The sequence below is a fragment of the Phocoena phocoena genome, chromosome 20 (assembly GCF_963924675.1).
Source record: "Phocoena phocoena chromosome 20, mPhoPho1.1, whole genome shotgun sequence".
In the NCBI taxonomy this organism is placed as follows: Eukaryota; Metazoa; Chordata; class Mammalia; order Artiodactyla; family Phocoenidae; genus Phocoena; species Phocoena phocoena.
Window position 1 is genome coordinate 31,582,106 of NC_089238.1, and position 19,142 is coordinate 31,601,247.

The 19,142-nt window shown below is 47.1% G+C and overlaps 1 protein-coding gene across 1 annotated transcript in view; it reads left to right on the forward strand.

Moving 5' to 3' along the window:
* Positions 1-8,572, forward strand: part of NUP93 (nucleoporin 93) — a 105,843-nt gene extending 97,271 nt beyond the window's left edge. The window contains exons 16-22 of the mRNA XM_065898489.1: positions 131-175; positions 1,729-1,845; positions 2,601-2,719; positions 3,460-3,577; positions 4,054-4,137; positions 5,593-5,721; positions 8,291-8,572. Coding sequence (XP_065754561.1) covers positions 131-175; positions 1,729-1,845; positions 2,601-2,719; positions 3,460-3,577; positions 4,054-4,137; positions 5,593-5,721; positions 8,291-8,401 — 723 coding nt within the window. The 3' untranslated portion in view covers positions 8,402-8,572. The remainder of the gene's footprint in view (positions 1-130; positions 176-1,728; positions 1,846-2,600; positions 2,720-3,459; positions 3,578-4,053; positions 4,138-5,592; positions 5,722-8,290) is intronic.
* Positions 8,573-19,142: the final 10,570 nt, after the last annotated feature.

Genomic DNA, 19,142 nt, shown 5'->3' on the forward strand with positions numbered 1-19,142 from the left:
AGTCTCACTGTTCTCTAGTTTGTGCAAGACTTCTCCCACCTCCCCTATTCCTCTCTTGTCTTCAAAGAATTGTGGATTCTGTGTATATCCTCGTCCAATAAACTGAGTAAACTTTTTTTTGTCTCTGCAGTTCGATATGATTCTTGGGAAGCTAGAGAACGATGGAAGTAGAAAGGTGGGTTAAGTGCACCCCAGAGGTGTGTTAGTTTGCAGTTGGGGGTTTATAATTGTCCAAAGAATACAGTTAGATTTTAGGATTCAAGGTACTGAAGACGCAAATCTGAATGAAGTTGCTTAGTTTTAAAAACAAAGAATGAAAACTACAGGCCCCAAGTGATGACCTTGATTTTACATACATTTACATTTCTCCTTAAAATATGTAAATTTGTGGTTAGATAGTTTTTTTATTATGTTCAGAATACTCATCTGTTCACACCTGTCATATTTTCAGCTGAGAAGGCTACATTTCTGCCATTCTTGGCTCAGAAAATATGCAAGAAAGAAATTGGTTACTGCACTTACTCTCCCCAGAGGGGCAAGTTAGAAATGCACTTGACCTCTCTCAAAAGATAGTTTTTGAGGGCTCAGAACTCTACACTGACCCCAGAGATGCAGCTGCTCCCGTGAGCCTTAGCGGTTCCCTAAGACCCATCATGGCTATTGGGCAGTGTAGAAGGGGCAGAGGCCCTGGTGTCAGAGACCCCTCCTGACCCACTCGGGCACTCTCCACATGCCTCTCTTAGGGACTCACTTTCCTCATTTGTAAAAATGGGTGGTTTAGAGCCAGCAGTCTCAAGATGACCTCCCACTGCTCACACCATCCAGAAGAAGAACAGTGGCAGTGCTGGTGACAGTGGTCATGCTTATGGAGCAGTGACAACTGCCAGGCCCCTGTGCTGAATGCTTGACATGTATTTTCTCACTTAATCATCACAAGAACCCAACACAGTGGGAACCGTCATCTGTTTTTCAAGGGAGGAAGTGGAGACAAGAGAGGTTATTTTCCTCCAGATCACACAGCTAGTAAGGAAGTGAGCTGGAATTTGAGCCCAGTCCTTCTTGACCCCAGAGCCCATGCTCTTCACTGATCTCCTGTGCTGCCAGGGTGGCGGAGCAGGTCACCCGACTTGGTCCAGGGCTGATGGAGAATCAGATGGCCAGTCAGACGTCACATAGTCTGCCCTCTCTCTTCACAGTACCTCAGGCCTCTCCCATACTTTCTTGACCATTTTGTTGCTGTTGAGTGATGATGCAGATTTTTTAAATTTGTTTTTAGTATCCTGACACCACTTGCCATATATTTTTTCAGGACTGGATTTCTTTTGCCATCTGTCTTAGAAAACAAATTCATAATCTTTCAGATACTTTCTCTGAGCCTCCTGGTTTCTTTCCCCCTAGTGCCTACTCATCAGCAAAATTAAAATCATTGATGATTTCACCGATTCTCTAGGTCATTCTGGAAAACTAGAAAGCACAGTCTTACTGGTGACTCCTGTGCTTCCTTTGAGTCTGCCTCTTCATGGGTAGTTTCCTTGGTCCTTTTCATATGTTTAATACGACCGTATATCTTCAAGAAAGCCAGAGTCTAGCTGATGAAATATGTGCATTGCCCAGGGCAAGTATTTTCAGTTAAAGTAGTTTTCGGATCTCAGTTGCTTCTCTGTGTTTAAAATAACAACTCTGTCCCCCCATTTCTCTCTTCCTCCCCTCCATAATTTGTCTTGTCAGCCTGGAGTCATAGATAAGTTTACTAGTGACACAAAACCTATTATCAACAAAGTTGCTTCCGTGGCAGAAAATAAAGGACTGTTTGAAGAAGCAGCAAAGCTTTATGACCTTGCCAAGGTAAAATGTGCTCTTTTCTTTCTTCTGCACTTAATAGATCTGTCATCGGCCTTTTGGCATTAAATGCACAAACATTTCGATGCTGCCATTGTTGTACCCCTCTCCCTGCTGAGGCATTTTCTCCTAGTGCTTAGGCAGTTAATAGTCCAGTCAGGGTGAAATTCCCATTTTACAGAATTATTTCTGCCCATAAGGTCTTCCTGGCCAAACAAGAGTGACATATTGAAAGGCTGTCCCACGGGCACTGAGCAAAGCCTCCCTTGGCAGCAGAGGAAGCACCCATCACGCTTGGGTGGTGAAGCTGCTGGTGAAGATGCCTGGTGCTCACCCTCCGGGCAGCCGCACAAACACTGCCCCGTGTGTGTCAGGGGACAAAATCACAGCTGAGGGGTTCTGAGAGAACTGGAGGAAGTAGCTCGTTGTGAGAACATGCGGGGAATACTGATGACTGTTAGGGCCTGAAGAAGAATACATTCTCTCCTTTTATCAGCTGACCAACGTGGGCAAAAAGAGGGTTATAATTCATTTTTCCTTTCATTTAAAAGTGTTCTGATTGAGGTCTAATTAAAAAGTAGAAAAATGTACACATATTCAGTGAACAGCTTGATGGGTTTCCCACAGGTATGTATCTGTGTCATCACCACCCAGATCAAGATACAGAACAAAAGTTCCCTCTTTGGTTTCGGTTATTTAGTTTTTTTCCTCTTATTGATTATTTTTAATTGATTCCTTTCTTAATTTAAAAAACCGAACAGAATGCTGACAAGGTTCTGGAGCTGATGAACAAACTGCTCAGCCCTGTCGTCCCCCAGATCAGTGCCCCGCAGTCCAACAAGGAGAGGCTGAAGAACATGGCGCTCTCCGTCGCGGAGCGGTAAGGCCAGGGCTCCCAGTGCCCACCCAGACACGTCTTCAGCTTTACCGTAGCATCAAAGAGTTCCCCAGCATGGCTCTACTCACTCACCCTCCCACCAGCACTGACAGTTTGAGAGTTCCTGTTCCCCCACGTCATAACCAACTGTCACTTGGCACTGTCACTTGGTAAACATTCTTGCCAAAAGGAAGGGTATGAAAGAGTATCTCAACATTTTAATCCTGTACATGAGGTTTAATTCTAGGCATTATACTCATCTATATGTCATTAGCAGCCATCTCAAAGACATTTTGGAACAAAGCTAGTGATGGATGGATGGGGAAATTCTTAGAGATGTAGTGGCCAGTGTTTCAGAAGCTACCTTCCTCCCCATGAGTTCGAGGAGTTATCATACTTTAACCAGTGTAACTCCCAGGCTGGGGCAATAGTTGTCACTTTTTGTGCCCTCTGCAGATGTGCCTAATAAAGTGATCCAGTGAAAACTGGGTTGGAGATGCTTGCTGAGATGGGGGCTGAGGCAAGAGAACTGTGCTTCACACAGAACATTTATAGGTGGATTTCTGTCAAACCCACCATCAAATGCTTGGCCATTTCAAAAGAAACACTATTTTCCACTCCTTAGTTCACTTCATCTAGAGAGTTTAAGAGGTTTTGTTTGACATTTTTTAGATGCTATCCTCAAGTTATAGATTGCACAGAAATTCCTAATATACCCCCCTTCCTTCTTTTTTGTCCTTCAGGTATAGGGCTCAGGGAATCAGTGCAAATAAATTTGTGGACTCCACGTTCTATCTTCTGTTGGACTTGATCACCTTTTTTGACGAGTATCACAGTGGGCATATTGACAGAGCCTTTGATGTAAGTTTCAGGAAGGGTGTTTGAAGTGCAGGTTAATGTATGCCCTTGAAAAATCAAAACGCTTCCTGAGATTCATTTAAAACAAAGGAAATGTCAAAACGCTTCTTGAGATTCATTTAAAACAAAGGAAATGTCACCAGTATGCTTGTTAAGTGAAGAAGGACAAGTATGATCCTGTGAATATAAAAGGGATTTCTGTGTTGCTCTTTTTTTCCTTTTTCTCTTCCTTTCTTCTTTAGTCTAAAAACAGGTTTCTCAGAGTAATTTGAAATCTCTGAATTGTAAAACTGCCTCAGAAAACGAGGATAGGAATTGAGTCAGTCAGCAAGTTAGAATCAAAGCCTTTGAATGAGGGGATTAGCATTTCCTATTAAGAAGCCCACTATGAATGTGTTAGATGCTGACTATGTGTTTGAGGAGATGAAATGACTGTGATGGTTGTATCATATGGGACCGATGTGTTTTGTTTTAAATAGATAATTGATCGGTTGAAGCTGGTGCCCCTGAATCAGGAAAGTGTGGAAGAGAGAGTGGCTGCCTTCAGAAATTTCAGTGATGAGGTGAGTCCTTTTCTTCCTGAATTATAAAATTCTTTTTTCCCCCACTTCTAACTGAAAGCTTTTGTTTTAACATAGCCAGTAACTTTAACAGTCCTACTACAGTCACCATCCAGACTGAGTTTTCTAAGACGAGTCCAATTTCAGGTATCCTGGACTGGTTTTTCTGTGAGTACACATATCCCCATCAGATTATAGTCTGAGTTCCTGACTCAGGAAATACACTCGCTTTAGAGACCAGACATATTCTTGGGAGAAACAGGTTTCTTGTTGATCCTGTGGGATCTGGTTTGTTTCTTTACTATGCACTTGTTCTAGAGGGTGTGTCAGTGCTTAACTCTGATCTTGTCTAAGTAGTTCCATTGGGTACATGAAATATGCATCATGATTCACATCCTTCTTTCCCTTCTCTGAACCATTTTGTCTCAAGAAGCAGGTGCAGTGACCATGGACTCAATTATCAGCCCAAGAGCCCCAGAGCTACTGTCTCTCTGCAGGGTTTCTAGCATGTTGCCACTGCTTAGCCCAAGGGTGCTCAACTGGGCTACACACTGGAATTGCTAGGAGACCTTTAAAAGAATCTTTGTGCCCAGGCCCAGAAATTCTGGTTTCCCTGATCTGAGCTGCAGCCCAGAACTCCCCTGGTTATTCCCATGTGCAGCTAAGGGTAAGGCTCTTCTCTAGAACCACAGGCACTGAGGGCCAGCTGCCTGGTTCCAGGATGTTCCTAACAGTGTTTCAATTTAAAACCATTAGTAAGCACATTCCTTTTATGGAAGCATGTTTCTGTTCTAGAGGAAGAAGGAAGGCCGGCTTCTGCACATGTGGTGAGGCAGCTGCCTGCTGCGGTACACACAGTTCAGGAGGTCTTACCTCTTGCCGACCGTCCCTTCACACCTGCTACAGTTCTACCCCTAGCCACTCCTTCTGTTGATTCTTGCCCTCCCCTGGTTACATCATTCAGTGTTTCATGGACTGAAGTGTTGTACCAGGGCCTGTCCTCATAGACACTCCCGAGGCCTCTGCTCGGGCTGTGCTGGTCCCATGGAGACAGTCTGGTGGGTCTGAGACAGTGGGGAGTGGTAGGGACTGGAGAACCAGCGTATGCGTCCCTGCCTGCTGACATTCAAATGCAGGCTTTTGCTAATCACTCTTGCTGGCCAGACGTAGTGGGCATGCTTTTTGCTCACTGCCCCTGCCTAGGAGGACTGGCATAAACAAGGGGTCAGAAAAGTGACCTACCTGACCTTCTGAGTAGCATTGCCTGAGCTTTGCTTTCACGCTTGACATTTCAATGCCATCAGCTCCTTTTTGGTGGCTGTGTGGCGCTCCACCTGGCAGCTGTGGAGATGTGATGTGACCAGGCCTTCCTGGAGCACTGCTCCCCCCTCCCCCAACCTGTGGTTGGCCCCAGGGCTTGGTTCTTTCTCCTTACTTAATGTGTGTCCCTCTGTGCAGGTCAGGCACAACCTCTCAGAAGTGCTTCTCGCCACCATGAACATCTTGTTCACACAGTTTAAGAGGCTCAAGGGGACAAGTCCATCATCGGCATCCAGGCCTCAGCGAGTCATCGAGGACCGTGATTCTGTAAGATCCCAGCCAGATGGTTGGCCAGAGCCATCGCTGAGAACCACCTTTCTGGTTTGCTGTCCATTGCACCTCATGAGACCACTGCTCATGACCCTAAATTGCTCGTTTCTTTACTACCTGGCAGCTGGGTAAAGTTTGTGTCGGGGGCTCCCGGAAGAAATCGAACATTAATGGGGTTGCTACTCTTCTCAAGCTAAAAAACAAAGATGTGCTAAGTCAGCGAATATCACCTTTTAAAAAATCAAAATGCTAATTTATACTGATTCCACAAGAATTCCAGCCCATTTTAAAATAGAAGGTCATTTTATGAGTCTCAGTTCAGCACTTTCATGAAAACCATACTTACTTTTGGTCAACAATTAGATGCAATCCCTTGTTTCTACTGTCATCTCACAGTGACTCCAGGGAGGTACCTAGGACAGTCGTTATCCCCATTTTACAGTTGAGGGATCTGAGGCCTGGGTCAGGAGGTGTCTTGCTTTTGTGGGCACCTCAGGTGGTAGGTGAAGGAGCCACATCTGGAAGCCGGGTCTGTCTGATACCAAGGCCAGTGCCCTTTCCATTGCCTGTGGGGCCTCCGGCATTGCTTGGGTCACGCAGAGTCCAGGTAGATAGAACCTTGGGATTCCAACAGTGTATGGTGTACAGTTGATTTGATAAAAGGGGAAAGAAAGGTGTTTGACCCAATTAAACCATTAATTCTGTCGCGCAATGGATAGCGCATTGGACTTCCAATTAAACCATTAAAACAGGCAGTGTTTTAGAATTAATTACCTTTCCCTTAACATTTCCACTTAATGTTTAGCGAGTCTCTCAGTATGGTGTACAACAGCCATACCTGATTTTGGCAATCAAGAAACTAGAGCCTTGAAAATCTATCTCCCGCCTCCATGGGCTCTCTCTGCTATGACCCCTACAGGCATTGTCACTGTCAGAACCTCTGCCTCGTGAGTGATGGTGGGAATTTTCACCTTTAGCAGCATACATAGCAGTGCTCAGAAGTGGTCCTCCGACGTGGTAGGCCCATCCGTGTGTGCATGAGAGGCAGCTGCAGGTCTGCCATCTGCCCTTGGACAGGCAAGAGCCTACATAGGAGATGTGCCAGCAGTGGGCTCGCTGTGCTAGGGCCTTGGCAGCAGTGCTGTTGTGAATACAACTACTGAAGTGGTGGGCGTTTCTGATACTCTCTGTACTGCTTACAGGTCAGAGCAGGGCTTGCTCACAGAGAGCAGAGCTGGTGGCCTGGCAGGTCCATTTTCCACATCTGAAGGGAACTGATTTAAGACTAGCTGGACTCACACGCTGTGTGTTTTAGTCTCTCTTTTTTAGGCACTTAGTTTTTACATATGATGGATAAAGCCATTCTCCTGTCTTCCCCTTACCCACCACTCTCCTTTGTAATGAAAGGAAGGGATGGGTGGAGTCAAGGAAAGACTTAAGTGTAAAAGCCGCCTGCCCAAGAATTGGCCTCATGGTTTAAGCTGCAGTGTTGCCAGGGAGTGGATGTGTCCCTTGGCCTGCATACCCCTAGAGCTTACGTAAAGTAGCTACAAGTTAGGAGAACCCATGCACATTTTTGCACTTTTAAAGAAAATCTGATGGATACTCTCATCATAAAGTAAATTTCTTTTGGCTTGGACATTAATTAGGACCTTTACTTGCCAATTTACTTCACATATCAGGTAAAAGGCACTTACCTTTCAGTTTTCTTCTTGAATGGTCCTTAAGAAGCCTAGTAAGTAACCCTTGAATTTTTCTTAAAAATCTCATTACTGATCCAAAAGATGTGTGTAGACCCTCCTTTTCTATTCCAGATATGGTTTCCTTTCCTGCTGGTATAAGCATCCAACACACCTCAATGTGGGGCAACCTGAAGCTGTTCTCTTACGTTTCTTTATTCTTTATTCAGTAATTTATCAGTTGGAAATTGGAGTGAAGGTTCCTATTTTTGTTGTTGGAAACACCTGAGTTTAAATCTTTTTCCTTCCTGGAGCAATCCAGGAATCTCATAAATATTGTTGCCTGAGAAAAGAGGGCCAAGCACTTCTGTCAGGAAGGAAGGAATGTAAGGAGTGAAAGGAAGGAAAGGGGAAGATGCAGGAGAGGAAAGAGCTGGAATGGGCCTCACTTAGGCACGACTGTTGCCTCTGGTAGTGCAGGTGCTTCATGAGGGTCCTAGAAAGAAACTCAGGACCCCATGGTAACAGTTGGACAGAAACCAGCCAGGAGAGAGAGAGAGGCTCAGAGAAGTAGAGCAGGCAGTCTGAAGCACAGGGCCGTGTCAGCAGCTGGTCAGACGTGTCAGGTGAGGCAGCTTGCCCGGCACACCCATCCATCTTTTGCTAAGCAGAAAGGCTTTGGAACTGAGGCCCCAGCAGCCGAGCTTTGCTAACTCTGCACCATGCTGGAGGAACATGATGGTGGAGGGTGAGACTGTCATCCACCCACCGGGAATCTGCCCTGACCCCCAAGGGGTAGAAAATGGAAGGCCAGGGTGGTGGTTCTCAGGACAGTGCCCTGACCCGTAAGTTAACTGGATTTCTTCTCTTCTTCCCCTTTCTCTCAGCAACTCCGCAGCCAAGCCCGAGCCCTGATTACCTTTGCTGGGATGATACCCTACCGGACATCTGGGGACACCAACGCGAGGCTGGTGCAGATGGAGGTCCTCATGAATTAAGTGCGATGCTCCAAGGGGCTCCTGGGGCTGCTTGCTATCAGTACCTCAGGCCTGTGGGCCTGCCAGGGTGGGGGGAGTTTCTGGTTTTGTTTCTGTTGTGTTAGTTTTGTTTTGTTTTTTTGTATTATGTATATTTGTCAACACCAATAAATTTCTTTGATTTGTATTTCTTTTCACATTCTTTTATTTTCATTGTTTTGTTTTGTTTTTCCTTTGAAATTTTGTTCAAATTTTTATTTGTGTGGGAGGAAATGTCTTCACTAGTGCTTGGGCCAGAAAATTATAGGCTTATATAGGCATCTGTGATTTGGTTAAAGTTGACCTTAAATGATTAAAAATTCACCCAAAATGAGCAAGGAAATGAAGCCTTTGGGAGTTGCTTTTATTTAGATATAACATTCCCTGTAGCAGGGTCACAGTTTGCTTTTCACATTTTTATTTGAATGTGAAAGCCAGTCTCAGCCTTGGTAAGTTAAGATTTGTGTGTGAAATACCAAGCACTCCATGTCCTCTTCCCTCTTACCTCACCAAGGTGGGCCTTGGCGTCCGGGGGTCCAAGACCATCCTCCAAATTATTTGGTTTGCTGTTCTGTTGAAATCCCACTGGAGATGAAAACATAGGCCTAGGAAACGATAGCCTAGTAAACGAACCTTGTCGGGGGTCTCAGCTGGAGCTCGAGGGAGGGCAAACCTGGGAGCCCTCTGTAGCTGCAGTACTGCGAGGCGACTGCTTGGCCTTGTGTACTCTTCTCTTCAAGAGGACTTCTAAGCCCCTCTTTTCCCTTCTCTGGTGCTTGGTTCTTCTGCTTGGACAGCTTCCCCTCTCCTTCCCTTTCCCACTCATGAAGCCAGTTGGCCAGGCCGGCTCATGGGTATCATTACATTGGGCATCAGCACCGTGGATGTGTGGTCCCTGAGCAGAGGTTGTCCCCCATCATTGGCCCTGTTTCTCCCGAAGCCTTGGACTAAACTAGAGAGGACGTGAGGACGAGTGTTTGTTGCTGAATGGACCAGCTGGGGCTACGAGAAATTGGGTATGGTCGGCTCTACCGGTTTTATGGACTGCTCCTGAGGTGGGCTCTCCCAGGAGGATGTTAAGATTCCCAGAGTCTCCAAAGGTACTTTTTTGCTTCTAGAGAGGAAACTCTCGTCACAGGGCATGGTTACCCTCACAATCCTCTGGTTATAAAAATACTAATTGTTGCCTTTCCTTGTAGTAAAGAGCTAATAGATAGATAATGGGGCCATCTGCTGTTCATCAGTTGGATCCCCTTATATCTATCAAGGATGTAGCCTAAGGAGCTGTCTCCCTCCTCTAGTCCCATCTATTCACCTTCAGTTGGGCTTTACTAAGAAAGTCTCAGAACGCAAGCACTGCAGGGGACTTGATTTAGCAAGTTGTGCCCAATTTATGTGTGTTGATTATATTTTAAACAAAGCAAACAGTTTGCTTTAACAGTGTCTTAAAAAGAGTATTCTGAGGACTTTTTATAAAGTTTGATTTAGGGTTCTTTTTTTTTTTTGATACTAGATCTTGTAGATAGAAATATAACAGTGTCATAAAGGAGAGAAGGCACAAGGTGTTTAAATATGTATTTGCTCCCTGGCTCACCTCTTGTTCATCATTCTCATTGTGAGAATTAATTGTGAATTTGCCTTTCCTTGCGTCATGCAGTTCTGCCAGCTCCAAATAGGAGAGCTGCACGTGAGCCCTGCATAGGGGGATGAGGTCCTCTACCCTTGGACAGAAGGGAGAGGAAAGCTGCCCTGAAGGGGGAGCTGGGTGGAGTTGAGAGGAGCGCAGTCCCTGGTTGGCATTTGAGAACTTGCGTAGCGAGAGACATTTATAGGAGAAATAAGGTAACTTGGTTCATACCAGAAGGGCTGGGCCAGGCTCATGGAGCAAACCCAGGGCTTGTCCTGTCGACGGATTCTGTGGTAAAGCAAGGCCTGCTGGGTGCAGAGATGCAGGAGACATGAGGCCGAGTTTAGAAGGTCACAGCATCTAACAGGTTCCCGTGTACTCATGGTTACAGCTTGTGGCCAGAAATCATGGTCCTGTGATAGATTATTAGGTTAAAAGTCATCCTTAGCTCACTCAGTCAGGGAGCTAAATCCTTTCCCTTGATACTGGTCCATGATTTCACCATTTACCCAGAGAAACTGAGAGAAAGTGGTCCTGGTAGTCTTTCATCTTCCCAGGATGAGATTCCAATCTTTCTAACAAAATCAAGGGTACTTGGAGGCTGACAGGGTCAGTGCCTGCCTCCGAGTGGCTCATAATAAACTCACTGAGACACTCAGAGGGATGTACTGACTTGATCTGAGTCCCTTTCAGAGGCCTAGGGATTTGATTGCATGGACTCTGTTCCTTTGATTTTTTTTTTTTTTTTTAAAACAACCGTGGCCGCCTAACTTCTAAGGGAAAACAAGTGGAACTAGTGAGCTCTCAGAGCGCGAATCCTTTGGTTTTATCATTCTTGAGCTGGACGCGTTCATCAAAGAGCAGGAGATGCCCACGCACACTGAAGCCAGAATGTAGGCCCTGCTCCTGCCCTCCAATAACTTACCGTCTAATTAGGGACTTGTAATGGCAGTAGAGCAGCCACTATTATTCTTTTGATGAATCATTTAAATTCGAGGGTTTAGGTTACTTGAAGAACAGTACTATAGACTTTCCCACAGAATCCCGCACTTGCTGATATAGAGGGGAAAAAAATTGAGCATTTACTCTTTGGATTCTCACCCCTGCCCGCTCTGTTTGAGTGAACTGTTTTGGCCAAAGCTTTAATACTTAATTTAACTGTAACGTGCAGATGTGCCAACGTCCTACTGCTTTACACTGATCCCCACAATCATTGTTTCTCCATTAGGCATCTGAACCTTTGTCTAGCTCATTAGGTAGTTCACATCACTGCCACATTTCCATTATGTCACTCAGAAAGTGACTCGGGCATGCCAAACGCTGAATAAAACCCCAAGCTGGGGCATTGTCCCAGGCCCACCAGAGCGCTGGCAGGCCCCAGCCTGCCTGGACTCTCACTTAGCCTCAGTCAGTCATAGAGATTGACTGAGCCCTGTGTCCAGCAAATTGGGAGAAAACGTTATAAAATTCCTAATGGAGATGTGCACTTTATGGTATTTTTCAAGATGCTCATTTTATATCAGTAAAAAAAAGGCTTTTGTGCCTGCATTTCAGGAATATCAGGAGGAAGTCAGCAACTCATTAAGCGGAAATTGTGTAGCTCCCTGCAGGAAAATGAGGCTGTTTTGAGGTCCTGGATGGTCCCCTGTTCTTCATTCTTTGTAGGTTGAATTCAGAAGTCACCTATCTCCGGCCCATCTTTTGACAGCTTCATAGTATACTAGTATCCCTCACAGAACAGGGACAGGAGGGAAATAAATGTCTTGCCACTTGTTTCTAACTAAAAAGGTTGGTGGAAAAAAGCTTAAAACCACTAACTAAAATGTTTCCAAAATTATTTTCAAGTGATCTGTGCTTCTCCTTGCCTTGTTATACATGTAACTGTTGTGACTGGCTATGGCTCAGGGAGGGCCTGCCTAAACAGGCCTGTGTGTTGATGTGTCAGCCTAAGTTCAGTTCAGCAGTTACAGTCCTGCATGTGCTGGGCTGTGCTAGGTAGCTGGGGATAGCCAGGTCATCAAGTCCCCATCCCAGAGTTGTTCAGAAGTCTAAGTGGGCTCTTTCTTTCCTTTTTTTGCCAGGATCATCTAAGTGGAAATACTGTTGGTTATAAGTGGCTAACCCAGGAAGGGAGGAAAATTCTTTGTCCTAATCTCGATTTTTGAAATAGCTTCCGTGTGCCCTCTCCTAGGTATTTAGCCCACGATGGCTCATTCAGCAAAGGTTTGAATGAGCAGATTCTTTGCTTCAGCCTCCTGTGCCAGCCCCCTCCCCACATCCTCTGTACCAGCTCCACATGCCTGGATTCAGACTTAGGGGCCTTTAACAGGCATTCAGTCTGAAAGAAGGTAGAGGGGAGTGCCTCCTGGGGTTAGATAAAACAGGACTGATCCTTCAAAGAAGGAAACTTGCAGAGCTGCACAGTCTGTAGGGAAACATTGAGAAGAAGGGGTGGACATTTGATTTACTGTTAACAATGATAAAGGCCAGATCTTTAAAAAAAAAAAAAAAAAAAGATTGAGGGGCTGGCAGAAGCCCAGCATTGCATATTGGCATACTCTATATGCCCTGTTGTCTTTGCCCTTGGGGTCCTTGAGAATCTGTTTCTTAGGATGGGGAGGGCAAAAGAGTTTGCCTCGGACAGTAGCTTCTGTTTGAACAGGAAAGAGGGGAGCCCGTGATCCCAGAGGGGACTTCTAACAGAGAAACAGACATACTGTAGCCTCTTGGCTGGCCGCAGCAGAGCTGACCTAGGCAGGCTCTCAGGTGGCATCCAGGGCTGGCACGGCCTGCAGCTAAGGCCCCTTCATCTGCCCCAGATTTAGCAAATAAAAGTACAGGACACCTGGTTAAATTTGAATTTCAGATAAACAGTGAATACGTTCTTAGTATAAGTTTGTCCCAGTTTTTTCTGACTGCCTTATTCAGGCTGGCCTCTGCTGGCATCTGCTGCGTAGAGGCTTCCAGGCTTGGTACAGGCTGCCAGTAGCTCTCCAGCTACATTGGATTACCCTGATTTGTTGCACTGTTTGTGCCTCTGTGGGCAGCGGAAATGACAGTGAGATATGAAGTCACTGGAGAGAGGGCAGTAAGGGGAATTCAGTTCTGAAGAGCCAGGCAGGCTGACTGAGTTGGATGAGTGTGGGCCCCCGTTGACCTCAGCTGCTAGCTTCTACTGGGTATTTTTCCGTCAGGAATTTCAAATGTGTATCTTATAAAGAGAGCAAGGAAGCAAAGTACAGCCTTTTCTCACTTGATCAGTAACTTTGATTAGAGATGTGGGGGGGGAGAGTTCTTTGCTTTGTTTGGTTGACTGATTATTTTCCTTTCAACTTTGCTTTGCTGACGTTGTTGCTCTGTGTGCTATTTGTGGGGAGAAGGGGCAGGGTGGGAGAGAGTCGGTATATGTTTTCTCACGTTCCTTCCTGTACAGTAACTTCTGCATTTACTCTGTTTAGGATGGTTCCTTCACCACCACCCCTGTCCGTAGCCAGTAAATTTCCGGAATGTTCTCCCTAAGTGTCATGTGCCCCCTTTGTTCAGTCCTTCAGTGGAGCAGAAACCTCTCTCAGGCCTCCTTTCCTGGGAATGTCCTTAACTGAGGCACAGCCTGGGGCTCCTTGGAAGGCAGCAGAAGTGCCTCTTCCCAGCCTCTGGGGGTGACTGGGCCTGGCCCCTTCTCCACTCCCTGCAAGGAAGGCTAAGGCCTGCCGGGCCCCTGGGTCCTCGAAGTCCCCACAGGTTTCTGTAAGTACAGGACTCCCATCCCAGCTCCGAAGTCTTGCTCTCCCCTCACCAGCCTCAGAGTTCAGTCCCCTGGCTAGGGGATCTGAGGGAGGTCGGTCTGGCTGGAGGTGTGGTAGGACAATAGATCCAGAGTATTTTGATGGTGACCCAGCATGTGGCATACATTCTGGGGCTAGGAGCTGTTGGAGCTCTGTGACCATTGACACTGGGCTCTCAGTGGAAAGCATTTTAAATGGGGGTCAATAGCCAGTTATTGGCCTTGGGAAGGGGATGCAAGATTGTTTCAATGGTGGGAGAGACTTGGGCCTGGTCACAGGACAGTTGTCCCCTGCTCTCTTGGGCAGTATCTGCCTGTGTTTCTGACCAGGAAGGGTTTTCAGGGTCTGGGGTTTGGGCTTCTGCCTGGGGATGTGCAAATGGCTGAGGAGGTAGGGGGGTCTTCATTTCTCTCCACCTGGGAGACCTGGCCCTAACGAAGAGACAGGCTCCAGCTGCCTGGTGGCAGGATACTCTCTCCTTGAAGGAGCCACATGGAAGAGCTTCAGCCCATTCCCTTTGCCTGGGGGCCCTCAGCTTGTTTTGGCCCCTGCGACCTATGCGAGGCCACTTCCTGATGAATCACCTGGAAATCTGGGCCTCAGACAAGTGCCCATGTAGGGCCCACCCCATGTAGGGCTTAGTGGTCTCTTCCACGCTCTGCAGCACCTCCTGGAGCGGGGGCTGGGGGCAGGTGGAGAGCTGGCTCCTGCAGTAAAGCATAGCCCCGTTTACCCAGATCTCAGAGCTAGAAGCTTTTCAGCGGAGTCCTAGTTAAAACCTTTAAAATGCCACCCACGAGGAAAGAGGACAAGGTTAGGGCCACTGGTCACCCCAAATGAAGGGTGCTTTAGCCATTCCCTTGGAACAGCCAGATTTCCATAGAAGCCCCCGGAAGCACACAGCCACAGAGAAGTATGAGGACTAATGGTGGGCAGTGAGGCCCCAGAGCCCAGGAGAGCTGCATGCTGGCGGTGCTGTTGCTGGGGTAAGACATTTTCCTCAGGGAGGTCGGCTGGAGAGCCCCTCTGCCCAGTTGCTGCAAATGCCTCCCCCCAAACAGTGCCGGCCCAGAGGCATCACCCTCACCACCCGGCTGACCCTCTTGCACTCAGAGTGGGTCCCTGGGTGAGCTTTCATACTGGTCAGCCACACACATCAGCTGGCTTGTATTTTTAGGAAAATTAAACCAAACCCAAAAGGGCATTTTGATTCCCTAAATATGAATGTTTGGGATGTGGCCCTCTGGTGGTTGGCAGCGATTATTAGCTTTAGAAAGCACAAAAGGCCTAAGAAAGATTTCGAGACTTCTTTTTTTTTTTTTTTTTTTTTTTTGCGGTATGCGGGCCTTTCACTGTTGTGGCCTCTCCCGTTGCGGAGCACAGGCTCCGGACACGCAGGCTCAGCGGCCATGGCTCACGGGCCCAGCCGCTCCGCGGCATGTGGGATCCTCCCGGACCGGGGCACAAACCCGTGTCCCCTGCATCGGCAGGCGGACTCTCAACCACTGCGCCACCAGGGAAGCCCCATTCGAGACTTCTTTGAAAACTAAATTCTGAAAGGAAAGAGCTCAGCAACAGTGGGGGTCCGGGGGAGGAAAAGGAAATGAATATTGAGGGACCAGCCCAAGACTGAAGGCTCTCCAAGCACAGAGCCCTGAATGGAATAAGCCCACCAGGCCTCAGGGCCTGGCATTTTCAAGAGACACCACAGCCTTGGAGCTGGCCTGAAAGTTGGGCTAAAATCCCTATTTCACCATCTGGTAATCATGTGACTGAGGGCAAGTCGTTTGACTGCTTAGAACTAGATTGCTCAGATGTAAGGCAGGGATACCAATCATATTCCATCAGGCTAATGGGAATATGAGGTTAATTTATAGAAATCGCCTACCTATTGCCTGACATACTGTGGGCCCTCAATAAAGGTTAATTTTGGCCACCCTACTCCCAGCGTTGTTTAGATGGGTCTCTAGGGCTATAGGTATGTCCTCTACCATTTGGCTTCTGCACTTCACAACAGGTTTTTCACATGGGTGCAGGGTGGACTCAATTACCCCCACCCCAGGGATGGCAATCTTTTTGTTTTTTGCAAGAGACAAATTTAGGTTAAAATTAGTAAGCCAAAAATTTGCTACAAGGGGACCAACGTTGGCATGTCAAGTTCAAGTTGTGATTCCTGTTGATTCAGTGACTGCTGACTGAAGAATGCAGTTCAACAAATGTTTGAGCATCTATCCTGTGCCAGGCATTGTTCTAGGACACAGTGGTGAAATGAATTGACATCCCTGCCTTCAAGAAGCTTGCCTTTTACCGAGGTGAGACCAACAGCAAAGGGCTTCTTCCTAGGTGAGACCGAGTTGCATTTCCTGCTTTTGTAAGCTCATGGTGTGGTGTGGTGTGGTAGGCGGGGAGAAGAGATAAGCAGGTGTGTGCGTGCACACAGACACTATAATAAAATAGGAAGCCTTAGGAAATGCCACAAGAAAGGGCTAGATAAAGAAGATGAGATTTCCTGTGGCTGGGGGATGCAGGAGCCATCTGCACTTGACCAGGATCCAGACCGCAGAGGGGTGGGTGGGGTGGGGGGCCAGCGTGGTTTGGGTGTGGCCACCCAGCCATCCCAGAATGATACAGTGAGCTCCACTCCAGCTCCCCACTCGGCCCCAGCAGTCTCATGCAGCTGTTAATCTCTCCTATGACCTTGAAGCTGGGGAGACAGCAGGACTCAGGTGAGTTGAGGGGCCTTGGAACCAGGTGGAGAACTGCCAGAGGTCACAGGCCTCATGTGCAGCCCTTCCTGGCTGAGCAGAAACCTGATTGTGGGGCATCTACCTTGTCCAAGAGGTGAGTATGTGGGGTTTGCACCTGGGGTGTGTGGTCCATCAGGCAGAGTGACGAGGGGTGGTCTCATTTGGGGACACACACTTGTCTTACAAATCAATAACTGTAAAGCTGTCTGTTGGCCTTAGGCAGTGAATTCAAGCAAAGGGCTGATAACCTGCTTATATATTCATGAGTCTACCCAGGATAAAAAAGCTCTTTAAAATCCTTTTACAACATGAAAGATTATTTTTAAGAACCCTAAATCAGCATTACCTTTATCAAGAAAAGCCAGATTTTGTGCTGTGCACAGCCTTAATCAACACATCTTTCTCAAGCTTATAGCCCCAGCTCTGCCATTCTCAACCCTGGATACCGATTAGGATCACCTGGGGAGCTCTTAAAAATACTGGCTTCCAAGCCCTTGCCCCCTGAGTTTCTGACTTAATTGGTCTGGGGAGGGGCCTAGGCGCTGACTGGTTTGTTAAAGTTCCCCAGGTGATTTTCATGTCCTGGGTCAAAAACAGGGTCAAGACCATTGTTCTGAAGAAGCAGGGAGTGAAGTAGGCCCCTGTAAACATGGACTCCCCCCACCATCCTCAACAGGGACTTTCAATAAATCATAGATTGTCAGAGATGCACTAAATAGGAAGATGAAAATTCTAACTAGTTAGGAAAAAATATGTGCCATACCTAGGGCCCATTGGGTCAACTTGCCCATTGTGTACCCACCAAGGTCAAAGCTAGTTGTCTAGGATGGTTTTTGATGTTGATGGTTAATCAGTAAAAATGACACCAGTTGAAATGCATTACTGTGGGGGGGGGGGTGGCAGGGACCGCAGTGTCCATTTCCCAGGAAATCACAAGTGAATGACCATCTGACAACTCTGGCCGAATCCCTGGGCCCTCATCAGGGGTGTTCTTTCCTAGTGTCCACCTGCCCCCAGCCTTCCCGCATCCACCTTTGGCAGGTACAGGCCTTGCCGGGCTTGTCCTGAGCCTCTCCAGCACTCAGTGCTGCTGCTAACGAAGCTCGCTGGGAGTGAGGACTCGATTCCCGCTCCACGTGAAGCCCCTCGGACTTCCTGCTGTAGGGCTCCATACCCTGGGGACTCGCACCCAGCCAGAGGGACCGTGTCTGGAGGACAGGCTCCCTTTGGATCCAGCTCCTTCCCCACTTTAGCACAAATGCATTCCAGATGGCAGGTGTCATCTTGCAGCTGAACCCTTGGTGACCACCGGCAGAAGATCCTTTGGGATATATATTAAGGAGGTCAGTAGCTTATTTCAAGTGTCTGGTAAAGGGGCAACAAGATGATGGGGGATACCCTCTCTCTGGGCTTCTGGGATCCTCTGGACATTTGCCCTGTCGAAGCCTGAGTTGTGATGAATGCAAATGACCAAATCCAACTCTCTTTGGGTTTCCACCTTCTGATCCCAAGCAACCCTTCCCCGCAACTCCTCCTAATGCCCTAACTTTTTTGTTTGTTTGTTAATAAATTTTAGTGCCTGCCCTTACTAAAAAGCATTGCCTTAAATAGTCAAGAATGAGTTGGTTTCTTCCCCCACCCCCACCTTTCTTTTCTGGTAACTAAAGAGCTGGGGGAAGGGTGGGGGGCAGAACACACACACACACACACACACACACACACACACACACACACACATATTTGCAGAGCAATATTAATGTCCTCTGAAATGCTTCTTTCACAAGTTCCCTCTCTCGATCATCAAAACATTCATTGAGAAGAATTATCCATTTGGCAGATGATGAAACTAAGGCACACAGGCCTGAGGTCATGAGGTAGGTGGTGCAGAGCCAGGTCCAGGCCTCCTTTGACTCTTATCCTTCCCACTCCCTCCATGTGTCTAGGGCTGGACCCAATTTGGGGGATGGGGTGGGGGAAGCTGAGCTTTTAAAGCAGTTCTATGATTCTAGGTCCCCTGGCCCCAGCTCCAGTATCAGGTCAGAGGCTCCTGAGCTCCAAAAGCTGCCATTAAGGAGTATTCTGATTAGGAATGCACTGTGGAATTCAAAATCGAGCAGAATGACCACGTTTTTCCTCTATTTTTTTCAAGGAAGACAAAAAGGTTTACAGGAAAGTTAGAAAAACTGAAGGTGTATTTAAAAGTGAAAAGCTGGGGCTAGGAGAAACAATGGGTTTGGCTCCTTGGTCTCTTGGAGAGCACATAGGCTGAGTCATCAGGGTGAAGAGCACATGGTCATGCCTGTGACTACAGGACCGAATTTCTGTTAGAAACACTGCTTCAGTTTGTGTTGATGCAGCAGGAATGAGCTCAAGCCACCCTTGTTTTGGAATCTTTTCCAAGTTTGGGTGGAGGGATCAAGAACTGATGGAGATTTATTTTCTTTATGAGAAGAGGAAGAGGGGGAAAAAAGTGAAATCTCTTTTTATCAGATAGTGACTACTGATTATAATTCTACTTTTTGCCTTGGCTGCCAGGAAGCTCCAAGCTAACACATGGCACTCTC